Below are 26,139 nucleotides of genomic sequence, written 5' to 3' on the forward strand. Positions count from 1 at the left end.
AAAAATTATGTAGCTTTCAATTTTCTTTTTCATGTAGCCAGGTAGCAACAGAGTGCAGTCCGTTCATCACATGCCATCTCCATGCATTTGTAGCAACTATTTCTGAATTTTGAGAGGATGTTGTCCATTATATCAAAGAAATAATTCTCCATCTTCTGCAGTGCACTGTCCATCTTCCATCTTCATCCACTTGAAGGTTTTACACAGTATATTTCTTTCATCCTAGTTTTTTTGTCATCCTTTCACCAGTCTAGTCTGAAAGATGGTAGAGCTCTCAATTAATGGTTCATGAAACACATCATAAAAGCCTGTGCTCTCATCAGCTGGGTGCTCAGGCCTCAGACATAACCAAAATGCAAAAACATTTCATTCATATGAACATGTAAACCCTTCACCTTGCAAGTCTGTCTCCAATAGTTTTCTCACAAAGACGCAGCCATGCATAGAACATACTGAAATATCTACTTCCTATTTTTCAAAATCAAATTATGTGCATTATAAAGGACTGATACAGACTTTATCCTATGTGCTCAAAATGCATGCATATATACAGTATAAAGCAGGCCCTAATAAGTTATATAATGGACACAACATGTCCATTGTTTTGTCCTATCAGACCTACTGTATAGCACACAACAAATGGTCAAACTGTTAACCGTGAACTTTTGTTCATTTTTGTTGTAACAGTCTTGGGGCCTCTGACTTCAAGTCATTTTACAATTGTGGCCCCCTGCCTAAACTAAAATGTGCAAAAAAAAACAAAAAACAAATCGGTCCATTATATCTCCCCTTTAATAAAACCAAATGGTATTGTGTTTTATATCATTTTTATTGTTGATTAGTCACCTAACAACGAGGTACAGCTTGTAAGCATCGGGCATTCATGGAATGAGCAAAAACGCCAAACGTGTTGGTAGCGCTGACCCAAAATTTGCCAAAATGGCCTATAATACTGTTCTGTTGGTATTCACCTTTGTTGCTTGGAGCATTGAAGATTGCACTCTCCCACAGTAACAAGGAAAAGAAAAAAACACATATCGGCCATGTATACACTTTATTAATTTTACAGTCAGTGTCAGGGACCTCAGTAGCGTGTGGAAGATCCATACGCAGCCACAGCAGTTTGGCACGTCCTCCTCATGCTGGTCACCAACCTATAGCCACATTTTACTATGGGATGGCATCCCATTCCTCAACCAGGATTTGTCACAAGTCAGCCAACGTGGTTCTGTTGGTCTCTCTAGCGCGTACAGCTCGCCCAAGCTGATCCCACAAGTGTTCAGTTGGGTTGAGGTCTGGACTCACGGCGGGCCATTCCATCCTCTCCACTTCCAAATTCTGGAGGTACTCTCTGATGATCCTGGCTCTGTGGATGCGAGGGTTGTCATCCTGGAGGATAGCGTTAGGTCCCAAATTCTGGCAGAACCCATGCTCTGGTGCTACGCACACACCTGTGACTGGTCTGGCACAAACCTGTGACTGGCACACACCTGTGACTGGCACACACCTGCCAGCACTTGAAGCCCAAAATGGAGAGTGAATGCCAGCAGAACAGCATTACAGGCCATTTTGTCAGTCTTGCTCATTCCATGAATGCCCGACGCTTACAAGCTGTACCTCGTTGTAAAGCTGACTAATCAAACTGACTAATAAAAATGATATAAAACACAATACCAATTGGTTTTATTAAAGGGGAGATATAATGGACTTACTTTTTGTGCACAGTTTTATTTGAATACCCCTGGCTTATGAACTTAAAAAACATCTACGTGCAAAGACAGAGAGACCAGTCACCAGTGAATACCTGCTAAGCATCTCTCTACTTTTTTTTTAAATTCCTGTTGTTATCCCTTCATGCACTCATAGCTCCTTTCTTCTTTAGCTTGGATCTTTTTCTTATTCTTCAAGGAGGTCTTTGCATTTGCTCAGTGGACCAAAGGTGAGTTTGACCTTATTGCTGAACACACAGTTTGACATGAAAAGTGCTTGCTTTGCAGATGTCAATGTTCTGGGCACGGTTTAGGTTTGCATTTATATGCAATGTTGATAATCAATAATCTGTTGTTGACTGTGTTATTATGGCCCTGAATACGGAGACAATAAATGATTGATTAACTTTGCATCCACTTGTCATGAAGGTATAAAACACTGTTCCGCCCCCACAGAAGCCCTGGTTTTATTCTCAGCAGCAGTGCCTCTGGCTTGGCAGGGTGCTCTGATGAACAGGATTGGCTGTGTTCACGGGTGGGAAGCCAGAGCAGGGGATTGTGTCCTTGTCACTGTACTAGTGACTCCTGCTAGTAGGTCGGGAGCCTGATTCAGCGGGGAGGGGAACTGCGGATGATAGCACGAACCTCTGTGGATGTTGCACTCCTCGCTGTCAGGTGAAAAGAAGCAGCTGGTGACTCTGTGTGTATCAGACGAGGCATGTGGTTGTCTACAGTGTGTGTAGGAACCATGTTTGGGTCGCGGACCAATTTTTATGGGTCCTAAGTAAATATCCCTTAAAAAACAAAACAAAAACATTTTTTCATTAATTAAAAACAATTCTAAAATAATTCATAAAAAAGAAACATTAATAAGTAGTGAAAATAGAAGATCTACAATCTTGCGACATGTTGTGAGCTTGTAGATTTGCTATTTTCACTTGTTTGAGTTCCTGGGCAAACATCTAATTTCTCTTTTGGGTTTTGAGCTAAAATGTTTGGGAACCACTGGTCTGCACCTTCCCCAACACCAAGACATAGCAGTGCACATGGGGGAATTGGCAACTACTAAATTGGGAGAAAATAAAATGGGTCAAACGGTTGGCACAGGGGCGTCACAAGGAGGGGATAAGTGGGACTGTGTTACTAGGGCCCAAGGTGGAGGGACCTTAATTATTTTATACTTTAGCTATTGAAAAATAGCAGATTTACAAGCTCACAACGCGGCACTCAGTGCCGCACTGCGAGGTTGTAGATCTGCAATTTTTTGAAAAGTTGTGAACAATCTTTGAATATACTGTATGTATTTTTTGAGCAAACATTTGTAACTCAAATTTTGCTTCTGGGGGGTCCCTGGAACTATGGAGGTCCGTGGCCAAATAAATAATTTTGGGGGTCCTTCACATGAATAAGTTTGAGCAACACTGACATAAAAACTTAGGTTTTTCAAAAAACCTTCAAAGACTTGCTGAAATTTTCACGATTTTTCAAAAATAGAAGATCTACAAGCTCGCAGCGCGGCACTTGTGAGCTTGTAGATCTGCTATTTTTCCACAGTTAAAGCACAAAATAACGCAGTGAATCCTTGTACCCAGGTCCCAGAATTTGGTGCGACACCCCTGGGTTTGTGTATGCTATATATATGATATGTAACTGGGTTGACTGTCCATATACTGCTTGTAGAGGCCAAGCAGAATGCGGGTGCATCACTGAACGGTGTTCAGCCTACTCCGAGCTACTGTGGGAGTTGGGTCCGCAATACGGATGGAGGGGTCTTCAGCTCCCCAAACTACCCAAATATATATCCTCCCAACAAGGACTGTTTGTACATACTGGAAGGTAACACGCACGCACGCACGCAAGCACACACACACACACACACACACACACACACACACACACACACACACACACACACACACACACACACACACACACACACACACTAGGGCTGGGTGATTTCTCAATATCGATATTTATACAAAAATATAAATGTCCCTGTTATGGCCGAAGCTGTGAGAAGACAATGACCTAATGGAGGTTGTTATGGCCCTTTAAGCCTAATTTATAATTTGCCATAGAAGGCACAAGGGGTCTTGTGTGCAGTTTATGTACCGTATTCATCTGCGTAGCAAAATCTGTAGTGTTTATTCAACTGTGAAAGTTGGACTCGCAAGGGTCAACTTTGTGGATCCAAATGGACCCAAATTTAGGTCCAGATTTACTCTTAATAGTTTTAAAGAAATTAACAAATAAAAAGTACTATGTTTTACTGTCACAAAAATTGATTTATACAGAAAAAACATGTTATTAGTTATTTTTGGTATTGGCCATCATTTATTTCTCCATCCTCCACACATTGGCCAGCTCTGCCCCGCCAGAGGATAGAGCTGCTGTTTGATGAGACCTTCTACATCGAGGCGTCCTTTGAGTGTCGCTTCGACCACATCGAGGTGCGCGACGGCCCCTTCAGCTTCTCGCCGCTCATCAGCCGCTTCTGTGGCTCCACCAGCCCAGGCCTGGTACTCTCCAGCGGACGTTATATGTGGATCCATTTCTACAGTGACGAAGAGCTGGAAGGGACCGGATTCCAGGTCCAGTACAGCTTCACCCCAGGTACTACTTGACGAATGTTGACACACAGGTTTTGACCACCAACATCGTCCACTTTAGCATAATACTGGGTCACCGGAGTTACCCATATTCCCAATAACCAAATAAACCCTATATAATTCGTTGACCGGAGTGCCACAGGCACATATTACAAGGTCCCCTCCTTTTTTCTCTCTACACCAAATCTCTCCAGCAATAATAACAGATCTTTTCTATGGTAGCCCCAGATGAAAAGGGTTCACGTGGGTAATACAGGATGTTTTCTATACTTCAATTGTGTTTATGTTATGTTATTTCTCGTGCAGTGCAGTTCTCATTTGTGTGAATTGGAAGTTCATTTTAATATAATGAATTTGATTTGTTGCCGATAGTGATGCAGCTTTTTGTCTTTTTGTCTGTACTTTCCCTCTGCAGATCCTGAGTTTCGTCTGCATGGAGGCAGACCGCTGAACCCAATCCCAGGTGTTGTAACTACAGAGCTCAGCACACTTTCACACTCCTGCGTCATAAGACTTTAAGGTTGTGTCTCGAACAGGGTACAGCTGCGTGATTAGCCACATTCCTTCAAAGGCAGCATTTTTGTGTGCTGCACATCCTCAGTGTTCATGTAACCCTGCGGGTCCATTTGGTTACAATTGTACACGCCATCCATCCATCCATCTTCAACCGCTTATCCGGAATCGGGTAGCGGGGGCAACAGTTCCAACTGAGATTTCCAGAGTTCCCTATCCTGAGCAACTTCCTCCACTCCCTCTGAGGGTTTACCGAGGCGTTCCCAGGCCAGTGTGGTGATATAATCCTTCCATCTGGTCTTTGCTCTGCCACAGGGTCTACTCCCAGTGGGACTTACATCGAGGACCTTCCTAGGAAGGCGCTCGGGAGGCATCCGTACTAGATGCCCGAACCGCCTAAGCTGACTCCTTTCCAAGTGTAGGAGCAGCGGTTCTACTCCAAGTCTCTCTCGGGTGACTGAACTTCTCACCCTATCTCTAAGGGAGATACCAGCCATCCGTCTGAGAAAACTAATTTTGTCCGCTTGTATCCGCGACCTTATACTTTCGGTCATGACCCACACTTCATGACCATAGGTGAGAGTAGGAACGAAGATTGCTCGGTAGACAGAGAGCTTTGCCTTCCGGCTCAACTCTTTTTTTTCTTCACAGCAGTGCGATTTAGCGACTGCAAAACCACTCCTGCTGCTCCAATTCTCCAGAGATTTTACTGTGCAGTTACCTGAAAATGGATGTGATTAAGAAAGACAGGCTTCTAAATCATGAAGTTCGTCATGAACTTGAATGTTTTTGTGGTTCACATTTCCCGCCTTCATAATCCTTCATAATTACAATATATATTTTTTTAAATGTTACTTTACTAAGAGTGAAATACATACTCCAAATCTGACTCAATTATGGAAGCAGTGGCTCAGGACAGGAGGTAGAGTGGCCACTGGAAGGTTCCAGGTTTGATTTCTGGCTCACACTGCACCCCCAACTGCTCCCAATGTTGGTTGGTTCCTTGCATGGTTTCCTCTGCCGTCGGTGGTTGAATGTAATGCACATTGTAAATCGTTTTGGTCAAACTAAAGGCACCATTTCAATTAGCATCCAACTTGAAAGAAAAAGATCACACCCACGTGCAGTAGGAGCGAGATCATTTAGCGACCTACAACCGGGTCGCGACGTGGTCGGTAGTTTTCAGCGACCGGGTCGCTAAATCGAGCGACCGGGTCGCTAAATCGAGCGACCGGGTCGCTAAATCACCGACCGCGCCGCTAAATCGACCGACCCGGTCGCTAAATCTACCGACCTGCCTGCAGTTTTAGGTCGGTAGATTTAGCGACCCGGTTGGTACATCTAGTGACCCGGTCGGAAGATTTTGCGCCCCAGTCGGTCGATTTAGCGACCCGGTCGCTCGCTTTAGCGGCGCGGTCGGTGATTTAGCGACGCGGTCGGTGATTTAGCGACCCGGTCGGGAGGTTGCGTGGCAGGTTAGCCTAACTGAGGTAAGGTTACTGAGGTTAGGTTTAGGGTTAGAGTTAGGGTTAGGGTTAGTAGCCCGGTGGTCGGTGGAAGCGACCACCGGTCGGTGGATTTACCTACCCGGTCGCTGGATTAGCGTCCCGGTCGGTGGAATTAGCGTCCTGGTCGGTGGAATTAGCGACCCGGTCGGTGGTTTTAGCGTCCCGGTCGGTGGTTTTAGCGTCCCGGTCGGTCGTTTTAGCGACCCGGTCGGTGTTTTAGCGTCCCGGTCGGTGGTTTTAGCGTCCCGGTCGGTGGTTCTAGCGTCCCGGGCGGTGGTTTTACCGTCCCAGTCGGTCGATTTAGCGACCCGGTCGCTGAAAACTACCGACCACGGCGCGACCCGGTTGTAGGTCGCTAAATGATCTCGCCCTCTCTCCCCACGTGAACTGAGCGGTACAGGCTGCTCAACAGCACCGCTGGGTGGCTGCAGCCGGTGTTGCCACACTCATACAGACATACACAGGCTGTACTCATACATACTGTACACAGTCAGGCAAATGTTGGAGCGGCAGGCACTGCTCAAAAATACAATACACTTCACTTACTTTTGACAAATGTAAGTGATATGTTAGATATCCTAACTTGAGAAAGATAAATCTGCCATTTTATACAGACCTTGATGCTATCTGATGCCCTTCTGTTTTCTGTTCATTCTCTCTCTCTCTCTCTCTCTCTGTGTGTGTGTGTGTGCGTGTGTGCGTGTGTGCGTGCGTGCGTGCGTGTGTGCGTGCGTGTACATTAGACTGTCAGTTTCAATTGTCAGGGGCTGATGGACTGATCCACTCCAGTCAGGTTGAGGAGGAGACCAAAATCAGTCCAGATCAGGCTGTAGACTGCATTTGGACCATCCGTGCCCCGACTAACAACAGGGTAGAGCTTGGTTACATACACTGCACAGCCACACAAGCTCCTTCCATACAGTATCTATTAAGTATAAAAGTGTGCCACAGTCCTGACTTTCACTCCCATCCCAGGTTTTACTTTCACTTTGTCAAGCACTTCTGTTTTGTGACATCATGACTAGGACTGCAACTATCGATAATCCTCTTTGTGATTATTATATAGGTTGCTTTAATTGAATAATCGAGAAGTGAGTTTTGAAAATGGATAATTGGTTAAATCAATTAGTTTGATTAACTGGTGTACCCCTAATCATGATGTAATGAGCTGTAATTACTCTAATGTTGAAGAGATTGGGTACAGATGCCCACATTACAATACATAGGCCTACATAGTCTACGGCAGACAAACCCTGTTGTAAAATCACTTGACCTTTCCTTCCTTATAGCCCCCACTGTCTCACTTCTGTCAGGATCTCCTTCTCAAAATAAAACCTTTTCTTTATTGAATCATAAAACTGTAATTTAATTGTAATTTTAAACAGTTTCTATGTTTGTTGTCATGGCTCTGTTCTGGGATTCCCCAGGGTAGTACAAGCCTCAAGTGGTTAAGCAATCATCCTCCCCTTTTTCCCTCTTTTTAATCAAACCCCGCTTCTTGATTTAAATGTATTTACACAGCTGTAAAGAAATGACACCTCCTTTTTGTGATTGTTCAACCAAAGATCTACCTGCGGTTCTTGGAGTACCAGATGGAGAACTCCAACGAATGCAAGAAAAACTTTGTGGCTGTTTATGATGGCAGTAATGCCATCGAAGACCTGAAGGTATGTGAATGATGTGATTCCTTGGAGAGACAACAGCCCCTTTGACACTTGTAGATGTTGCTTACTTTGCTATACAAACTACTATATCCATATTGTCTCCCAATATTGGGCATGTCAGGCAAATTAATATAGCAGATCTACAAACTCTACTAGCCTGATCTACAAGATCTTCTAGATCTACATGTTTTGAGCTTGTAGATTGGCTATTTAAAAAATAATTGCCTAGTGGTGAGTATTTAGTTAAACCCCTAGAGCAATTTTAGATTTGAGCCTGAGGCTATATAGCATCATACATTTTTCTGAAAACTCTTAAGATTTAAGAACATTGGTTTGGAATAGTGGTTCAAGCTCACAGCGTGTCACTTCATCCTGCACTGTGAGCTTGTACATACGCTATTTATGAAAAATATTGAAAATGTTGCTTTGAGTTTTCTCTCATTTTCATATGGGGTTCCCTTTTGTTTTGTCATGTTTTTGCTGTTATTTTAATTAATTGGTGTCTTGTTTTTATGCAGGCCAAGTTTTGCAGTACAGTTGCTAATGATGTCATGCTGGACAGTGGTGTGGGGGTCGTGAGGATGTGGGCTGATGAAACCAGTCGTCTCAGCCGCTTCCGCATGCTGTTTACTTCCTTCCAAGAGCGTGAGTTTGATCACCATGAAGGTTCTCTATCTCTTAAATTTGACCCCTTTTAAAATATTTTTGAAGATGATGAAGGCCACGTTTTAATTTATTAAAACATTTTATGAAGATGATAATTTATTAAGCCATATCAAATAATGGCTTTTGAATGCATTTCTGTAAAACATATTGGGGTTAGGTAGGACTGGAAAGACTGGAAGGAAGGTGACAGTAAATGACAACACAGATTCCAAAGTGGGAATTCAACCCAGGGCATTGTGGTTATGTGGTTGGCATATTAACTGGTTTAGCAACCCGTGCCCCTATATTTCATCCTTTATATTGTTATTTCCCCATTCACAGTCTCCATGCCACTCTGCTTGGATAAATGATTGCAAGCCAATCGGTTCCCAATCATAGCAGCACCCTCTTATGGTTGTTATATTGTACTACAGCTTATTCAGCCAATGCAGACTGCAGCTGTACATCCAGTAGAAAATCAATCCACTGTTGTAGGATTGTGCAAATCATTGTTTTTTTTGCAACCTCTATACAACAACTCCAGCCTGTCCTTTATGGTAGAAGTCATGAAAAAGGCTTCCACGGGCTTTGTTGGGAGCGTCAGCCTGTGGTCTTATATTGATGCAAAATTCGGTGTCTGTCTATTATGTTTTCTTTTTTCAGCACCCTGTGCAGGAAATGCATTCTTTTGCCATAGCAACATGTGCATCAACACTTCTCTGGTATGCAATGGACTTCAAAACTGTGTGTTTCCCTGGGATGAAAGCAATTGTAAAGGTAAATGTAACCATATGATGTCTCTGCTGTTAAACCTTCTTTAATCTTGATGGACTTAATTCAATAGAATGCAGCTGTAGTTAACTGTAGTACAGACTCACCTCTTCAGACTTCACCTTAGCCCATTACATAGCACTTACTGTCCGTAGCACTTGCCTACTCTGAATGACCATACATGGTACACTAGTAAGACTCCTCATGTCTTGGCCATCTGGCCAGTGATGTATATCGCACCAGTTACCCATATATGGAGACCCCTGGTACTCATATATGAAGATCCATGTACTGTATATGGAGATATGCTGTGAGAGCCCAAACATGCATACTTATGCATAGTTATTCGTTATGTGAAAGTCCTATGACGTCTATGACATCTGACATCATACATACAATCCCTTTTATGCCATACATGGAGATGTCTGTAGAACCAGCCACACAGATATGGGAGGTCTTGGCCATCTGTCTTGGCCATATGATTATGTTAGTGTGGTATGTGGCCGATGTGGCCTTCATATATGGGCATTTCCATATGAAGTCCTGTTAGATATGGGCTTAATATTGATGACATCAGGGAACTCCATATATGGGCATAAAAGGGATTCTGTTAGAGTGGTTCCCCTGACATCACAGTGACGTCAGAGCATGATGTCAGAGTGGCAAACCCATAGACCTTACAAAAGTGTACAAGTCCGGACGGACTGAGTCAGCGTGTGCCGTTTCACATAGTAATCTGCGACCTTCGGTCACAACTATATACAGTACATACTTTACACATAGTTAGCTAGTGTGTATAGTTCGATGTATAGATTATTATGTTCTGATTGTTTTGATTTCTATAGTTTTTTTACTGAATAGGTTCTTGGTCTACCTACGTTTTTAGATTAATATTTCTATGCATTTGTATTGATGTTGATGTATTGATGTATTATCTTGTGCTGTCCTTGTAAATCACTCTGGATTAAGAGCGTCTGATAAATGTTCAACTTTAACTTTATTGTCATTCAAACTTTACACAAGTGCACAGCAGATCAAAATTATGTTAATTATCTGCACTCCCCTTTGACTCCAACATCCTGGCAAATGGCTTTTGTGTGGTACATCATAAAAGCAAGGTCTTAGCTTTGACATAATACTTTTGCTGCCTGTCTAGAACCAGCCTGATTGATTGTAATGGCTGTAAATCAGTCCTGTATTCCCTCAACTTTTTATGATGGAGACCCAAGGACACTGTTACTTTCAAAGTAATTTAGGTAGCTTCCTTTGCACTATAATTTATTGATGGATCTCGCAAGACTCTGTCATGTTTTGGCTGCTCAAGCCCTCACTGATGGATTGAAGGCGAGGACAGACACGGTAATATTACACCGTAAAATCCTGAGTTTACATTTTATTAGACACAGATCTGTTTGTACACTTTCTGAGTTAAATTTACACTCTGGATTTTGCTCTGTACGTGCCGTTTGCCCACCTAGATCGTGTACAGTACTGTAGGTAACAACTTTTACACAAGTCATTGGTTTGCAAAGTGGGGTCCTGGGACCCCCAGGGGTGGTTCCAGGCCGGTCCCCAGCTAAATGATTCATAGTGAATCAAGTCAAATCTGAAAATGCACCTGTAAGGTTTGGTTCCTTTTGTATAGTACACTCTCTGAGTTATGGGGTCTGTGGTCTAATTAATTCATACCACACTAGCTGTGAGAGCAGTCTTTGAAGTTAAAAAGTTTGAAAACCACTGATCTACGCAATGTGAGTAACGTAGTCTTGGGATCCAGATGGGAACAACCAGTCATACTGTATATGATATCAGCCATCTATGACATATCTACTGTAATGATGTATGTACTCCATACGCGATGTGATGTGATGAGAACCACACAGCTCTGTGTGGAAATGCCATATTATCAGTACTGTTATGCTTCTTTTTATGTATCTGGCCAAATTTTGGCAAGGATTCTGCCAGATCAGAGTCCCTTTGACTTCCATTAAAACTAAAGTTAGTCAAAATGTATAGAAAGTACAGTATGTGAAACAAGAGGTACTTCTGTGGCCGCCTGGTATTATGCACAAGAAAGTAGGCGCTGATCGAATCAGCAGTTTGTGAGATTAGTATTGGACACACAGATACACACGCACGCACGCACGCACGCACGCACGCACGCACGCACGCACGCACGCACGCACGCACGCACGCACACACACACACACACACACACACACACACACACACACACACACACACACACACACACACACACACAGACAGAGCCTCTTAATAGAGGACTAGACTACTGCTGAGCCATACCGTAAAAAGCCATTGACATAAAGATCAACCAGTATTCCAGCATATCATAATAGTTACCAGATGGTCATGTGATGACATATGATATGACATGTGTCATCACAGAGACATCAAAGTTGTCTCTGTGATATCGACTTGATAGATAGCAGTAACTAAAGGTATTTACACTGTATTCACACCATAACAGTTTTTTAAGTTTTACATTAATACTCCAAAAATAGCGGGTCTACAAGTTCACATAAGCTCATACCTTGTGAGCTTGTACAGCATTGTACGACAAAGTATAAATTGGGTCTCTCTGTCTTTCTATTTGTTTCTTCCTCCTGCTTCCTGCGACCTATAGAAAGGAAGGGCAAAGGCATTTTCTCCCAGATCACAAATACTCAACAGACCATCATCTGTGCATCTACTGGGATTGTGGTGCTGCTGCTTCTCATCTCCATCGTGGTGCAGGTCAAACAGCCACGCAAGAAGGTCAGCTCAACTTAACTCTTTTTGCGCCGATCCCGGACTAGTTCGGCTTTATTTTGGTCTTTTGATCGCCCGGGGTGCGGATCCCGAACTAGTTCGGCTTTTTATATAAAATTATTTAAACACCCAGAGGCCTTACCGAAGCACCGGGCTAAATTTCCGAGCCGGCCGCCGGCCGCGATTTGTTTACATCGGCCCGCGAGAGCGTCGCGCCGCTAATATTTGCCGTCCACTCCAATGCAATCCTTCAGATTACACTGTGACATGAGCTTCTCTGAAAATGTTCTGAAACAGTCTGAAGCTCATGTCACAGTGTAATCTGCCCCTCGCCCCCCAACAACAGCTGACCAGTACAGTAAGTAGTAGTCTAAGTACAGTCAATTAATTTGATTGGCTTATAATTGCGCATTCCCACAATGACATCATAAAAGTATTAACTTGTTTTTTAAGATTATTCTTAAAGTGACAGTACCCCTTTAAATGTTTTTATTTCCTGGACTACACTATTACAGAGTTTAAATGGCAACTCCTGCCTTTTTCTATGACATTATAGGTAGGCCCACTGTTGTTTTGATTGCTTACGAAGTGCCCAGATCAGCGTCTCAAACCATTTTGTCATTGATTTCAATTCTCTTCTTTTCCTCTATCTTACTTTCATTTTCTCACTACTGTCTTCACCATCATTCCTTTATATTTGCTCACTGAAAGGGCAATGAGGAATTCACATCTTTATTGCTTCTGTTTTTTGACCAATACAGACACATGTTAAGACATGTGTCATGTGTCAGTTGCAAAGAAAATCTTATAATCCGGGTTGTTTTATATTTGTTCCAATTTGGTACATTCAGTAAGTGTTTATAAAAATGTTGGGAACTCTTCATAGATTATCTTGAAAAGAATTGAAGAATTATATGTATTGCTGGCACTGGCAGTCTCCTATTTTTGTGTTTTGTTATTATCTATTGTTATGGCTTGTGTGTACAGTTTTGAATGACATTGTAATTCAAAATAGAAGAAAGATATTTAAAATCTAATATTTAGTTTATTGCAAAACAACGGGAAAGAAGGCTCTGCTCCAGTGAAGGGTGAAAACATTTTTGTAAATGTAAGTCACCATTTATAGAAAAAAGTTGTTTTCTTTAATTATTATTTTTTTCAAACTAAACAATCATACCACAAAACAATTTCTTTAAGATCCAGTGTCAGTAAAATGTATTCAAATCCTCTTTCCAAGGTGTTGGTACGTAAGAACCTGTACAGCCCGGCTGACTTCCAGGAAGTGTTTGACCCTCCTCACTATGAACTCTTCACTCTCAGAGACAAGGTGGGTGTGATTAGATTAGTGTTACACTACTGTATATACTGTATGTGAATGATAGTATAGAGCATTAAATTACACACGTAGTCTAAAACAGTGGTTCTCAACCTGTGGGTCAGGACCCCCAGGGGGGGTCCCCAAATTATTTTGGGGCGGTCCCCAGATGATTAACCTAATGTGGAACATTGTTTTCTCACTCAACAGTAGACAAACCAACATAAGGTTTAAGTGCATAGAGGGTATCTGCATATTTCTAAAGTGACAATTGAAGGACTTTTTAATATCTCTAAAAAGTCAAATTAAACATTGGCAAAATTGTCAAATATTATAGGCAGAAATTGTGAAAATAGCCGGTCTACATGCTCACAACGCCTTGCAACTCGAGGCGTTGTGAGCATGTAGATCTGCTATTTTCACAATAGAACTGTGATATACAAAATGTAATGCCTCAACTCTTAGTGCTCGTCAGGGGGGGGGGGGGGGGGGAGGGGGGTCCCCAGTTAAAATATGGGTCACGGCCCGGAAAAGGTTGAGAACCACTGGTCTAAAGTGCATAATAAAACGGTACTGCTGCCCCCCTGAAAGGAGCTGTCTGGGGACCTTGGAGAGCGATCGGAGGAGCTTCAGGCCCTCAGGAGCTCCCCCGTGGCCTCCTGCTGCGTCCGTGAGCACCATCACTGTGGCTCCCAGGCCTCCATCAACTCTATCAAGTCCAGTGGAGGTGCACCCGCTGCGGGGGTACGGTCCATGGAGCTGATCCCGCTCAGGGGTGACGTCCAGGGTGCCTCTCTTCCCACCCGAGCTCTGAACAGGAGCATGCAAAAGAAGAGCTGGCCCAATCTGAAACTGGGACGAATGGACGGAGATCCAGGAGTGGAGGATAGGGGACTGGGCCGGCAGGATAGGGTGATGGAGGAGGAAGAGGTGGAGGAGGAGAAGGGGAGGTATGACATCTATATTCGTAGGCCCGGGAGTAGGAGAGGGCACTGTGAGATGGCTCAACAAAGATCCTTGTCCATGGATTTCTGAAACGAGAGGATCCCAGAGAGGAACAGAAGGAGCAGGAAGAATATTAACCCATTTAGGCCTAACCTATAGTTAGGCCTAAATCAGAAATTAGCCTACAAAAACAAATATGTTGCTACATACTGTACATGTACTGTAAGCCCCTCCCATACACTAAAATGTGTTCCCGGCCTGAATTAAGCCACGTGGAAACCTTGCTTATATGATCAAACCAATACTTACACTAGAATTGTCCCACAGTTTTATTTCAGAATAATGACTTTGTACTCGGATCGAGATGCCATTTGTTGAGTGAAAGGAAAGGATAGGAAGCACAGGAGAAGAAAGACGACATTGTGTATGTATGTATGTATGTATGTATGTATGTATGTATGTATGTATGTATGTATGTATGTATGTGCAATGTCTTAAGGGAATGTGTTCCCACACCTGGGGATCAACAGTAAAACATTCTTAAAGATCTAAAGATGTTTCTGCATCATTGCTTTTGTTTGGCTTCAGAATGACTGTAAATCCCCTTTGGTAATTCGCTCACTTTTCTAAAAGGTATGTCTGTTGGTAGGAATGTCCCCAATAAGTTACGTAGACAAGCCATTCATTACCCACCAGCATAGACCAGATCAGAATGTTTGTTATATTTCCGGGTAGAAAGTCCATGGATGTTTTTTTTTTTCACAATATAAAATAAGTGTCCAAAACATTAGCTTTGTCTAATGTGTCAACCTTTGGATATTTAGAACAAAAATAATAGTGATAACAATATCATCATTCATAAGTGTCCTGTTCTTCCAGAAATAAGGTTAATGAATAAATAATACTGCTCCAATGCAACACTGCCCGCGTTATCTACCCGGAAATATTTTTTGAGTTATGGTGATGTCATGATGATTCGGTCTATATTGTTGCAACTGATTTTATAGACACCGAAACTACCACTGTGATTGACATTGGCATTATATAGTTGGTTATTGCCTATTGTTTAAAAATAATAAAACCTTTAAATGAGGAACTTGACATCAACTTTCAGTGCCCTCATTGAACTCAGTTTCATTTTCTTTTTCTGCTCACTCATGCTAAACAATAGTCTACTAGGCTATAACTGATATGCTATTAAATGTATACAGTTGTAAGTACAGTAGGTAAGTAGGTGATAGGCAAATAGGCATGCAAATAGGCATGCAGTTTACATGCTGAAAATGAGCATCTTCATGCTATGACTTTTTAGCTCATCATCTGTGTACAATCTGGATTGCACTGTGGGCATGTTTTTGAGGTGGCTATAACCTACACACACACGCACGCACACACACACACACACACAGTATATATATATATATATATATATATATATATATATATATATATATATATATATATATATATATATATATACAGTATATATATATATATATATATATATATATATATATATATATATATATATATATATATATATATATATATATATATATATATATATATATATACAGTATATATATATATATATATATATATATATATATAATATATATATATATGCAATTGGTATCAGCAGTTATGCAGCCAAGGTTTTCAAAAAGGTAAAAAATGTACTGTTTAAAAAGAACTAGGAACTTTATCAAATCTAAGTGTTCAGTGATCTAGGACTCGCATCGGACTCAAACTTCTGGCATCAGTCCGGCTAATTTGCCCTAAAAAGAAGTGACATTGTAAAGTTCCAAGGTTTTACATTAGTTAGATTATAGAGCACCATATCTGGGTTATCAACTGTTGTGTTCACATTGGCTTTGGCACATTTTGTGGTCAACTTGTTCTACAGGTTAGATGATCGCATATCTACTGTAGTTTCAGAACGCCAGAGAGGAAACTTCATTCAAGTCACAGTAAGGTCAGTAAATACAATAACTGTATGAGGCCATTCATCATAATCAGAATGGTATTGGCATACAACATACGTACCGGTACATGACATTATCGCTTCACTGAGTTCATTGTTGTAGGAACCAGGTCAGTGGTGACGCATGGCATAAAGTACACCTGCCATATGGTATTTGACCTGGTTTTAATGTGCCGAATACTAGCAGACATGTCCTGGCACATGCACACATAGACATCAAAGGGGGCTTGAGCCCTTGCCCTTTTACCCGTAAAAAGTGCCCTCTCTAGACCATGAATACCATAGTTTTTACTATGGTGAAAGAAATGAAAATGCCCCCTTTTCCATGCCATACCTGCAGCATCTTATGTTGAAAGAATTGCCCTGTAGAATTGCCCTGTAGAAATCAAGCATCAAAAATAGACAGCGCGATCTTGGAGGTCGGCTATTTTCGAGATGTCCACCAAAAGGACCTTTTTAGAAATTTCAGCCCCTACCTCTCTAACATTCTGTGCACGTCCCTGTCAGTGACACATCTCATAAAGTACACCTGCCGTATGGTATTTGACCTGGTTTTAATATGCCCAATACTAGCAGACATGTCAAATCTAGGTTGCTCAAACAGTGAGGTTAGGTAATATGGCATCTACTGTAGCCAAACATGTTCTTTCCTCTGGCCAAAGAAAAGTACAGTAAATGGGTCTTTCACAAAATAAGTTGTATTGGAATTCAAAGGCCTTAATTCATACTTTTATCACTTTTTAATTTTATCTTTCCTAGAAAGAAAACTGTACATCTATGGTGTCAGATGTCAGTCATCTCAATATTTAGGAAAATATGGCCACTTTATGTCACGTTCCCACTGCCTATATGTTCAAGACACTTGGAAACTTGGCCACTAGACACGTCATATCTGGGAATGCCATGGAAATGCCCATGGACATATTCCAGAAATTCCCAGGCGTGACTGACACACGGATGAACATGAGCTGCAGGTTCTCAGAACGACTGACACAATATAGGTAATAAGAAAACCTGCTGATCATGTCCGTCCGTCGGTGCGTCACGCCTCTTGTCACGTTCCATATACGTATGGCCAAGACATCTCCATGTACCGGTATATAGAGCTGTCTAATACCTCTACATCTGACCTCACAAACTCCAGATATGGATATAGCTGACCTGTTCTGACATCACAATGATGACTCAACCAGTCAGATTAATTGCGACCGAAGGTCGCAGTTTACCATGAGAAATGTCACAGCTTGTCCGAATGTCCGTGTGTAGACGTGAAGCTGTGAAGCCGTGTTTGTGTACACATTTTTTTTTTTACATCTCCATGTATGGGCATAAAATGTATTGTATGTTGTGATGTCATGGGAACCACTCTAAAATAATCCTTTTCAAGCCCATATATGGAGATCCCTGATGTCATCAATATTAAGCCCATATCTAACAGGACTTCATATGGGAATGCCCATGTATGGAGGAAGACAGTCCATATCTGTGCGGCTGGTTCAGACAGGGATCTCCATGTATGGGCATAAAAGGGATAATAGTCTATACTAGGTTAGAAAAGCTACCTCGCCCTTGTATTACTAGTAGTTATAGTTGTATTACTAGTAGTTATAGTTATACTTATGGTTATAGTTAAGTGCTCTGTGTGTGAATGGCCCATAACCAATAGAACGCAAACATAAATTCCTGTTTGTTGGAATTTTACGTACTCAATCAGCCATTTCAGGATGTTACATTCAGGTAAGACAGGGGAAATCCTACCCCACGGGTAGGATTTGAAAAAGAAAGTTGATCTAGGTAAAGTTTACACACACACACACACACACACACACACACACACACACACACACACACACACACACACACACACACACACACACACACACACACACACACACACACACCCACACACACACACACACACACCAGGTGGAGCAAAAGCATTTCACCTAGGCTACACTTGGGCACGTGACGTTTCAGGTCCAAGGTGCAGGTTTTAGAGGAAGGTGTGCTCTTGAAATAAGACGCAGTCTTAAGAAGGTCTGTCATGGACACTGGCCACTCTGCCCACACCATAACCCAGCATCAGTTTATACCAGGTTGTGACCCTTGTTGGATACTGTATTCACCATGGAGTTAAACGGAACACTGAGTAGCGATCAGGTAGGCACCACACAATATATCCACCAATTATAGGGTTATTATTGTCAAGTATCAGCAATAATCTATGGGACATAATAACATGATAACGTTAAAAGATAAATAATGCATTTCTTAAACTTGCTACATTTTCTATTGCAGATCCAAACTCTCTCTACTGTATACTTATTGTCCCTTAGTCCAAGGTAAAATGCTTCCTCATTTTAGACACATGTTCACTCTACACATGCTGCTATGCTGGCTATTTGCTCAAGTCCTTGTTCCAGTACTTTCATAATCTCAAATATTTTCTCTGTAACACAAAAGAACATGTCAGTTTGTCAATGTGAACGCTGTGGAACAGTATGTGACGTAATTGCAGCACAGGTGTTCGCACGCACGATCTGGACTGACATCTTACTGTCTGTAAGATGTCAGTTAAGGGAAATATGATGCAGTGCTCCTTAGGAACTTTGGAACCTAAACTAAAATTAGGTTTTTATTTGGTTAGATGTGTTGATCAGAGGCACCTCATTGAAGACTGTTACTTTCAGTTTCTTATACTGGAATTAATCACATGTTTATTAGGACAAGATGAAGCATTCTTATAATTTCTTATCTGAAGAATCAATCAATCTATCTGCCTTGAGTATTATTAACGTTATGCTTTCCCCATGCACTTATTATTATCGTTTTACACCAGATTGTCTAGTATTTGATATTAATAACAGTACTTATAATGAATTTCAGTTTGATTGGGAGCTCCTCAGTGCTGTTGGTCTCCATAGCAAGATGGAGGCATCTGCAACACCAGGTGACAGAGGGTGCACGTGTAGTATGAGAGTGTGTGTGTGTGTGTGTGTGTGTGTGTGTGTGTGTGTGTGTGTGTGTGTGTGTGTGTGTGTGCGTGCGTGCGTGCGTGCGTGCGTGCGTGCGTGCGTGCGTGCGTGCGTGCGTGCGTGCGTGCGTGCGTGCGTGCGTGCGTGCGTGCGTGCGTGCGTGCGTGCGTGCGTGCGTGCGTGCGTGTCTGTGGATATTACTGGAAACACTAATCAAAACATTTCTTTTGAAAGCCCATATATTTGATAACTCAGTTTACTCAGTGATAGCTCTATGGTGGTATGCTCTTTGTTAGTATAAGGATAATGTTATCATCAGCTGGAAACAAATATGACCGTAGATCACATTGTTCATGAAAGATACACACAAAGACAACCAACATACAGTACGGTATATCCATACCCACAGACAAACGTACAATTGCACATAGCTGCCCACACACAAACATATACTGTACAATGTACACACACACACACACACACACACACACACACACACACACACACACACACACACACACACACACACACAGGCACGCATGTGCGCACAATACACAATGTTATAGATAAAGCTGTCCGTTTAAGAGTATTCATTCTTTCTACAGATGTAATTGTTTTGTCTATGGTGTAAGTAGTGTGTGTGTGTGTGTGTGTGTGTGTGTGTGTGTGTGTGTGTGTGTGTGTGTGTGTGTGTGTGTGTGTGTGTGTGTGTGTGTGTGTGTGTGTGTGTGTGTGTGTGTAGGTACTGCCTCTAGTCCAGTTGGCCCTGGCGGACCTCCTGGCTGGGCTCATCCTGATGTTTACCAGTGCTATGAACATAGTACCTGGCTTCAGTGTCCTGTCCACTCACAGCATAGTTATCTGCCAACATGCCCTGCCTCTGTCATTGGTGAGCCACAGATTCTCATAATTTTATGAATACCATGCTTTTTTTCCCCTCCTAAATTTAGAGTAGCCAATTATTTTGTACCCAACTTTTTCTCCGCAATTTAGTCGTTATGCCAATTGATTCCGCCCCCATACACATTTCTGTGTTGTCACTGCTATTCAGGGTTCCCACGGTCATGACATTCCTGGAAATATTTTAAAATTTGAAAAATATTTTCCAGTTCTGTTAAAGTTTTGGAATTGATCAAGGGTCCTGGAAGATCCTGGAATAAAATAGCTGTGCATTGCTTTTGGTTATTGATTTTGTTTACTCATTTACTGCCACCATAAATCGACTTTGAGGGTTCCCTGGCACAATTTTCTAACCTTTTGACGTGGGCATCGTGCACAATCCGCATGTACGCCACAATCCGTTCGCAGTGTGCACGCTTTATTTTTGCTACGCTGCCTGTCTTTGGGCATTGCACATAGGAGTAAGCGCCTCGTGCTGAATTATTGTTATATAGGCCTAGTCCTGGAAATGTTTTGGAAATTCATTGGTCAAAATGTGTGGGAACCCTGGCTATTGTATCCTACTGTACTGACTCACCTGCCAGTGAGGAGCCCCCACCAGGAGGACGTCCTACTTCTCCCTCCCAACACTCCCTGCTGATAGTTGCCGCCCCAGCCCGTAGGAGTACATGCAATGACAATTATAATTACCACTGTGCCACCCGAGCACCTACTCAGTGATGTCATTACGTGCGCATCCCGCATCAAAAACTCATTCAAGTCACCCAGGGACTCCATGTTAAAATAATTTACCGCGTCGCGGTAAAAGAAAAAACATTTTAAAATTCCACAGACACCACCATTGTTCATGGGTGAAAGCATCCTACTTTACCCACGTTAACACAAATAAAATCCACGTAGAAAGTCTTAAACAGGCGATAGAAACGTCAATGTTTTGATTCCACTGACGTCCGACGCCATTTTGCGCGCCCGAATTCATTAGGGGCACATGTTTTAGTAGTTTTAGTAGTTCTAAGTTCAAACATTAGCCAAATTGTAAAATAAATATAAGAAATAGGCAAACATTTTGAAAATAGCCGATCTACAAGCTCACAGCGCTCGAAAACATTGTATTGAGGACTCATAAAACTTTTCTGGGACCCATTTGAATGACCACCTGTGGGTCCCGGGACCCATTACATTCAAAACCTAGTATATCTATTCTTTAAAGGTCAGTGTTTCTGAAACACTGGACCGGGACACCAAACATTGGTCACAAGATACCCTGAAAGGGTCGCAGAGCAGAGTGTTGTTTGCTTTATTCAAATATGGAGTGACAGGAAGCCTAGGAGCTACATGCAAGACATGACGGAGTTGGGTTCTCACTTTATAAATCAGGTTTAATAGTCTGATTTACACTGTGTGTGAAATATTTGCAATTGTATGATTGAATAGTGATCTCATCTAAAATGTATTTTCAATGAGACAGATTGTTTCCTTTAACGAGACATGTAAAATCCAGACGAGAGAACAGCAATGTGGGAAATATCCTGTTGGAATGTTATGTTTTGTGGGGAACTGTGGCAGTTCAGTTATCTGTGCTAAAAGTTATATTTGGATTTGCCCTCAGTCACTGTAGAGCAGATAATGGCTGTGTCCGTTAAGCAATAAAACAAGAGAGAACATAGTGTTCCTTTACAATACCTCTATAAAGCAAGGCACGTGAAACATGTGTAATCACAAAGGCGATTTGGAGATAACTATTCTGTCAGACAGCGTGCGTCATTCCCATGTCGAGTGTTTATGTTTAGAATATAAACGTGTCAGAATCAGAAGCATTTCTTTCAAGTCTAAGTATTATGCATAGGAATGTTTTACAATGGTGGAGGGACATTCTGTATGAACACATACAGTAACTGACAAAAGTGTCTAATGAATGGAGATAAATGTCTATAGGGCAAAGGGGCAACAACACCACGTGTTTTATGTCTTTTGGTGTTAGCAACTGACCACATATTTAAATTATCAAATTCAAAGTCACTCAAAAGAGTAATTGCCAAGTCACTTTTATGAATGAATTCACTGTATCATTTTAAACATCCCTTTACTTTATGATGTTCAATGAGAACCCACAAGACATTCACACCTACTGTAAATACAAAAACCTCTTCAAAGTGTTTATGGGCATATTAGTACTAATGCTAAAGATCAACAGCATTTCAAACAGTACACCTGAAAGTAAAGTAAATGCAATGTTGTACCTTTGTATTCATGGCAAGGATGATAACAAGGTCTACAGTTCAAGATTCAAGATTCAGGATTAACTTATGGTCCCACAAAGTGGAAAATGTAGCCTACATGTACAGTATATACATGTGTATATTTACCGTATAGAAAGACTGGATGGTAGACATTATTCTCTTTACAGCTTGTTATTTTGGCATATACATAATTATTATTATGGGTTCTTTGCTCCCTGCATATCTTGTCTTTAGGAGCAGACATATGAACGAGTTGGGCAACATTCTACTACTGTACAACTACTGTCCCGTTCCAGACATTTGACTGATTTATTGCATGGGTTGTTAATGCTGAATGATGGTTTGTGTGTGTGTGTGTGTGTGTGTGTGTGTGTGTGTGTGTGTGTGTGTGTGTGTGTGTGTGTGTGTGTGTGTGTGTGTGTGTGTGTGTGTGTGTGTGTGTGTGTGTGTGTGTGTGTGTGTGTGTGTGTGTGTGTGTGTGTGTGTGTGCGCGCGCGCGTGTGTCCCCTTTTCCGTTCCAGACGTTTTACTTTGTTTCATTTCTGCTGGTGGTAGTATATGCATGGAAATCCAAGTATGCAATGCGTGGATGGAGAGCAACACAGGGAGAAAATGAGCGGGAACAGGTCAGGATGAACATATATATCACTGTTGTTGTCAGCTCTTTTATTGCTACCATTAGATTAGGTTAGATGCACGTTCTTGACCTCTCTAGCGATAAACTGGGAGTCACTCACCCTGCACAGAAGTACAGTTACACATCCATTTGTACTGTACACTCTGAAATTAACAGGATACAAAATACATGTAGAGTACTCCATTGCTAGCAGGCATGATGATTGGATTGAGCAAAACACATTACAGTCATTATATCCAAAATCATAATTAACACGTGCACAAAATATGAAAATATGAACAAATCCCCTTCCTCCCTCTTTAACATACTCTCCACCTGCTTTCTGTCTTGACTTGCAGTCCCAGTGTTGGATGAGAATATTAGCTGTACTACCATTGTATGCCTTTGTTTGGTAAGAAGACTGTTTAGCACCTCTGGTTGCATACAATATAATGAATTCCTTAGTTAAAGTTACACCCCCGTCCCCAATGAAAATGCCATCTAAAAGATTGAACTCTATCTTAATGCCTTCTTTCTCTGCGTCACGCTCACACTTTCTCTCTGCCTCTACATCATAATGCAGGCTTATACCCATTGCACTGTACATCATATATGTGTTTACTAATGCTCTGACTGAGGCCAAGCTGTATCCACCCCATCATGCGTCTACAAATGGAATTGTCGAAACAAGCAAATACTGCAACAGGTGATTATGCATTTTGCTTTGACGTATAGTCATTCTTTTAAGAAGACGTTATTATCATTGTGATTGTGTTTTAATTAGTGAATTAATAAAATCTGATTTGATTTGTGACCTTTTTAATTGCCTGCTTGCCTTCCCAGCTGTATTCTGTTCTTGCACATCTGGAATCAAGATGATCCCTGTTCACAAACTGTGAGTACCATGAACAGTTACAGTATAACAGGCTGTTGCACCTCCAACAAGCAAAATGCAATATTGCTATTACAAACCATCCATAGATAAATTAAATTAAATGCTTTTTCTTTCTTTAGGAGAAATTCCATGACATATTCGTCAATGTTTTTCTCGTCCTGGCTGTGATACCAGTGTTAGTGTACTGCTCAGTAAGTAACACATTCACATTAGCAAGTCTCAGTTACAAAAATGCATATTTGTGTGTGTGTGTGTGTGTGTGTGTGTGTGTGTGTGTGTGTGTGTGTGTGTGTGTGTGTGTGTGTGTGTGTGTGTGTGTGTGTGTGTGTGTGTGTGTGTGTGTGTGTGTGCGTGTGTGTGTGTGTGTGTGTGTGTGTGTGTGTGTCTGCGTTGGTGCGTGTGAAAGTGTACTTTTAAAATTCTTTCCCATGTGTCCTTGCTATAGGTCATTTACTATAAGGTTGGCAGTTGGTATCACAGACATGAGCAGGAAGGATTATTTCCTGTGGAGGGGGATGGACTCTCTAGAAGGAGGCTAAGAACCATGTTCTCCACAGCCCGTAACATGGTGGCAATAATCATCATATGTTGGGCACCAGGTAAAAGTCCTCCTCACGTTAATAAATAGACTTTGAATATAGTATATTTCAAAATGTACACAAAATGGCCAAAACATAACATATTTTGTACATGTATGATAGTGCAGTACAATTTCTACCACACAAAATATAGTTTATTTAACATAGCAAAATATATATTATGCTTTAGGACATTTATTTAAAGTAAACATTTTGGTTAAACCAACATTTCTCTTTGGCTGGTGTCAAGTTGAAAGTTATTTTTATGAAAAGAATATACAAGACAAGTTTTAGCTTTTTAAGTCTGAGCTATACAGTGATCCTTGTCTTATGTTCCTCTCTCCTTACAGCACTTGTCCTTATTGTTCTGTCTAACCTTACGGCATGGGCCAATGTTGGACAACAGAACCTCTTCGTACTTTACATCATACAGGTAGATTTCAATTCTATAACACATACATGCACTGTGGGAGCTTTGCCATTAAGAACATAATAAACAATGGATTAGCGTTAGAAAAAGCGAGCAAAAGATGACGATTTCTGTCGATTAAGTAGCTGTTTCTGGTGCGTTTCAGGCAGTGACGGTGTCTCTGCATGGATTTCTGAACAGCATCGTTTACGCATGGAGACGAGCCAACTTCACGGAGGCTGTTCTGGGAGAGCGCACACCCCTGGTTGACCGCCAGGCCTTCTTTGACGAATCACTGCACTCCATGATGACTTGTGACCCCTCTAAACACCTAAAGACATATACTCATCTGTAAAGGCAGACTGTGTACTCGTCCCCTGTTCTCCAAGGACATGGGGCTCAAGGGGAAAACAACCACCAATATAAATTGCAACTGTGGGAGTATAACGTTGACACTGTCTATGTTCACGGTAAACTTTCTTCACTGGAGGAGTGGAAAGAAGCAAAAGGATTGAAGGAAGCACACTGCTTACCGAAATGATAGCCGGTGTGCCACTCCCAATTTTAGCTGCTGATTTTGTTATTTCCGTGAACAAATGAAGGATTAAGCATCTATTCATAATACATGTTGTGTGTGTGTGTGTGTGTGTGTGTGTGTGTGTGTGTGTGTGTGTGTGTGTGTGTGCGTGCGTGCGTGTGTGTGTGTTTCAAACCCGGGTCTCCCTCGTGAAATTCCAATATCTTAACAATAACCATTGATCCAAAGGGATATCCCTATGGACTGAGGGAAATACTAGACTTTTGAGGCCATCAGGCTGAGGCATTGAGTCACTCTGCTGCACTCACCCCCCTTTTGACCTCTTCTCACGGGGAAACACGATCCAGGTCACGGCACCAATGTAGCGCCCAGGATTCGAACCCGGGTCTCCTGCGAGAAAGTCCAATATCTTAACCATTGATCCAAAGGGACGGACATCCCTATGTACCGACTGAGGGAGAATACTAGACTTTTGAGGCCACCAGGCTGAGGCAGTGAGTCACTCTGCTACATGTGTATAAGTGAAAACAGTAGCCAGCACTTTATTTGTGCA

At 41.8% G+C, this 26,139-nt stretch overlaps 2 protein-coding genes across 2 annotated transcripts in view; both read left to right on the forward strand.

The window, feature by feature from the left end:
* neto2b (neuropilin (NRP) and tolloid (TLL)-like 2b) overlaps positions 1–14,541 on the forward strand; it is a gene marked incomplete at both ends in the record, with an annotated part of 35,051 nt that extends 20,510 nt beyond the window's left edge. The window contains 10 exons of the mRNA XM_080736891.1: positions 3,390–3,545; positions 4,074–4,322; positions 4,734–4,781; positions 7,083–7,210; positions 7,905–8,006; positions 8,522–8,648; positions 9,312–9,425; positions 12,067–12,197; positions 13,429–13,518; positions 14,098–14,541. Coding sequence (XP_080593017.1) covers positions 3,390–3,545; positions 4,074–4,322; positions 4,734–4,781; positions 7,083–7,210; positions 7,905–8,006; positions 8,522–8,648; positions 9,312–9,425; positions 12,067–12,197; positions 13,429–13,518; positions 14,098–14,541 — 1,589 coding nt within the window. The remainder of the gene's footprint in view (positions 1–3,389; positions 3,546–4,073; positions 4,323–4,733; positions 4,782–7,082; positions 7,211–7,904; positions 8,007–8,521; positions 8,649–9,311; positions 9,426–12,066; positions 12,198–13,428; positions 13,519–14,097) is intronic.
* A 4,021-nt stretch (positions 14,542–18,562) lies between these two features.
* Positions 18,563–25,403, forward strand: LOC308294168 (uncharacterized protein; the record flags this gene model as incomplete). Its single annotated transcript, XM_080736892.1, has 8 exons — positions 18,563–18,595; positions 18,734–18,777; positions 19,322–19,385; positions 20,153–20,299; positions 23,072–23,176; positions 24,507–24,660; positions 24,990–25,072; positions 25,215–25,403. 8 exons carry the CDS (start codon positions 18,563–18,565, stop codon positions 25,401–25,403), a joined length of 819 nt encoding a protein of 272 aa, XP_080593018.1.
* Positions 25,404–26,139: the final 736 nt, after the last annotated feature.

The sequence above is a fragment of the Nannobrachium achirus genome, assembly GCF_963921795.1.
Source record: "Nannobrachium achirus genome assembly, chromosome: 11".
NCBI lineage: Eukaryota > Metazoa > Chordata > Actinopteri > Myctophiformes > Myctophidae > Nannobrachium > Nannobrachium achirus.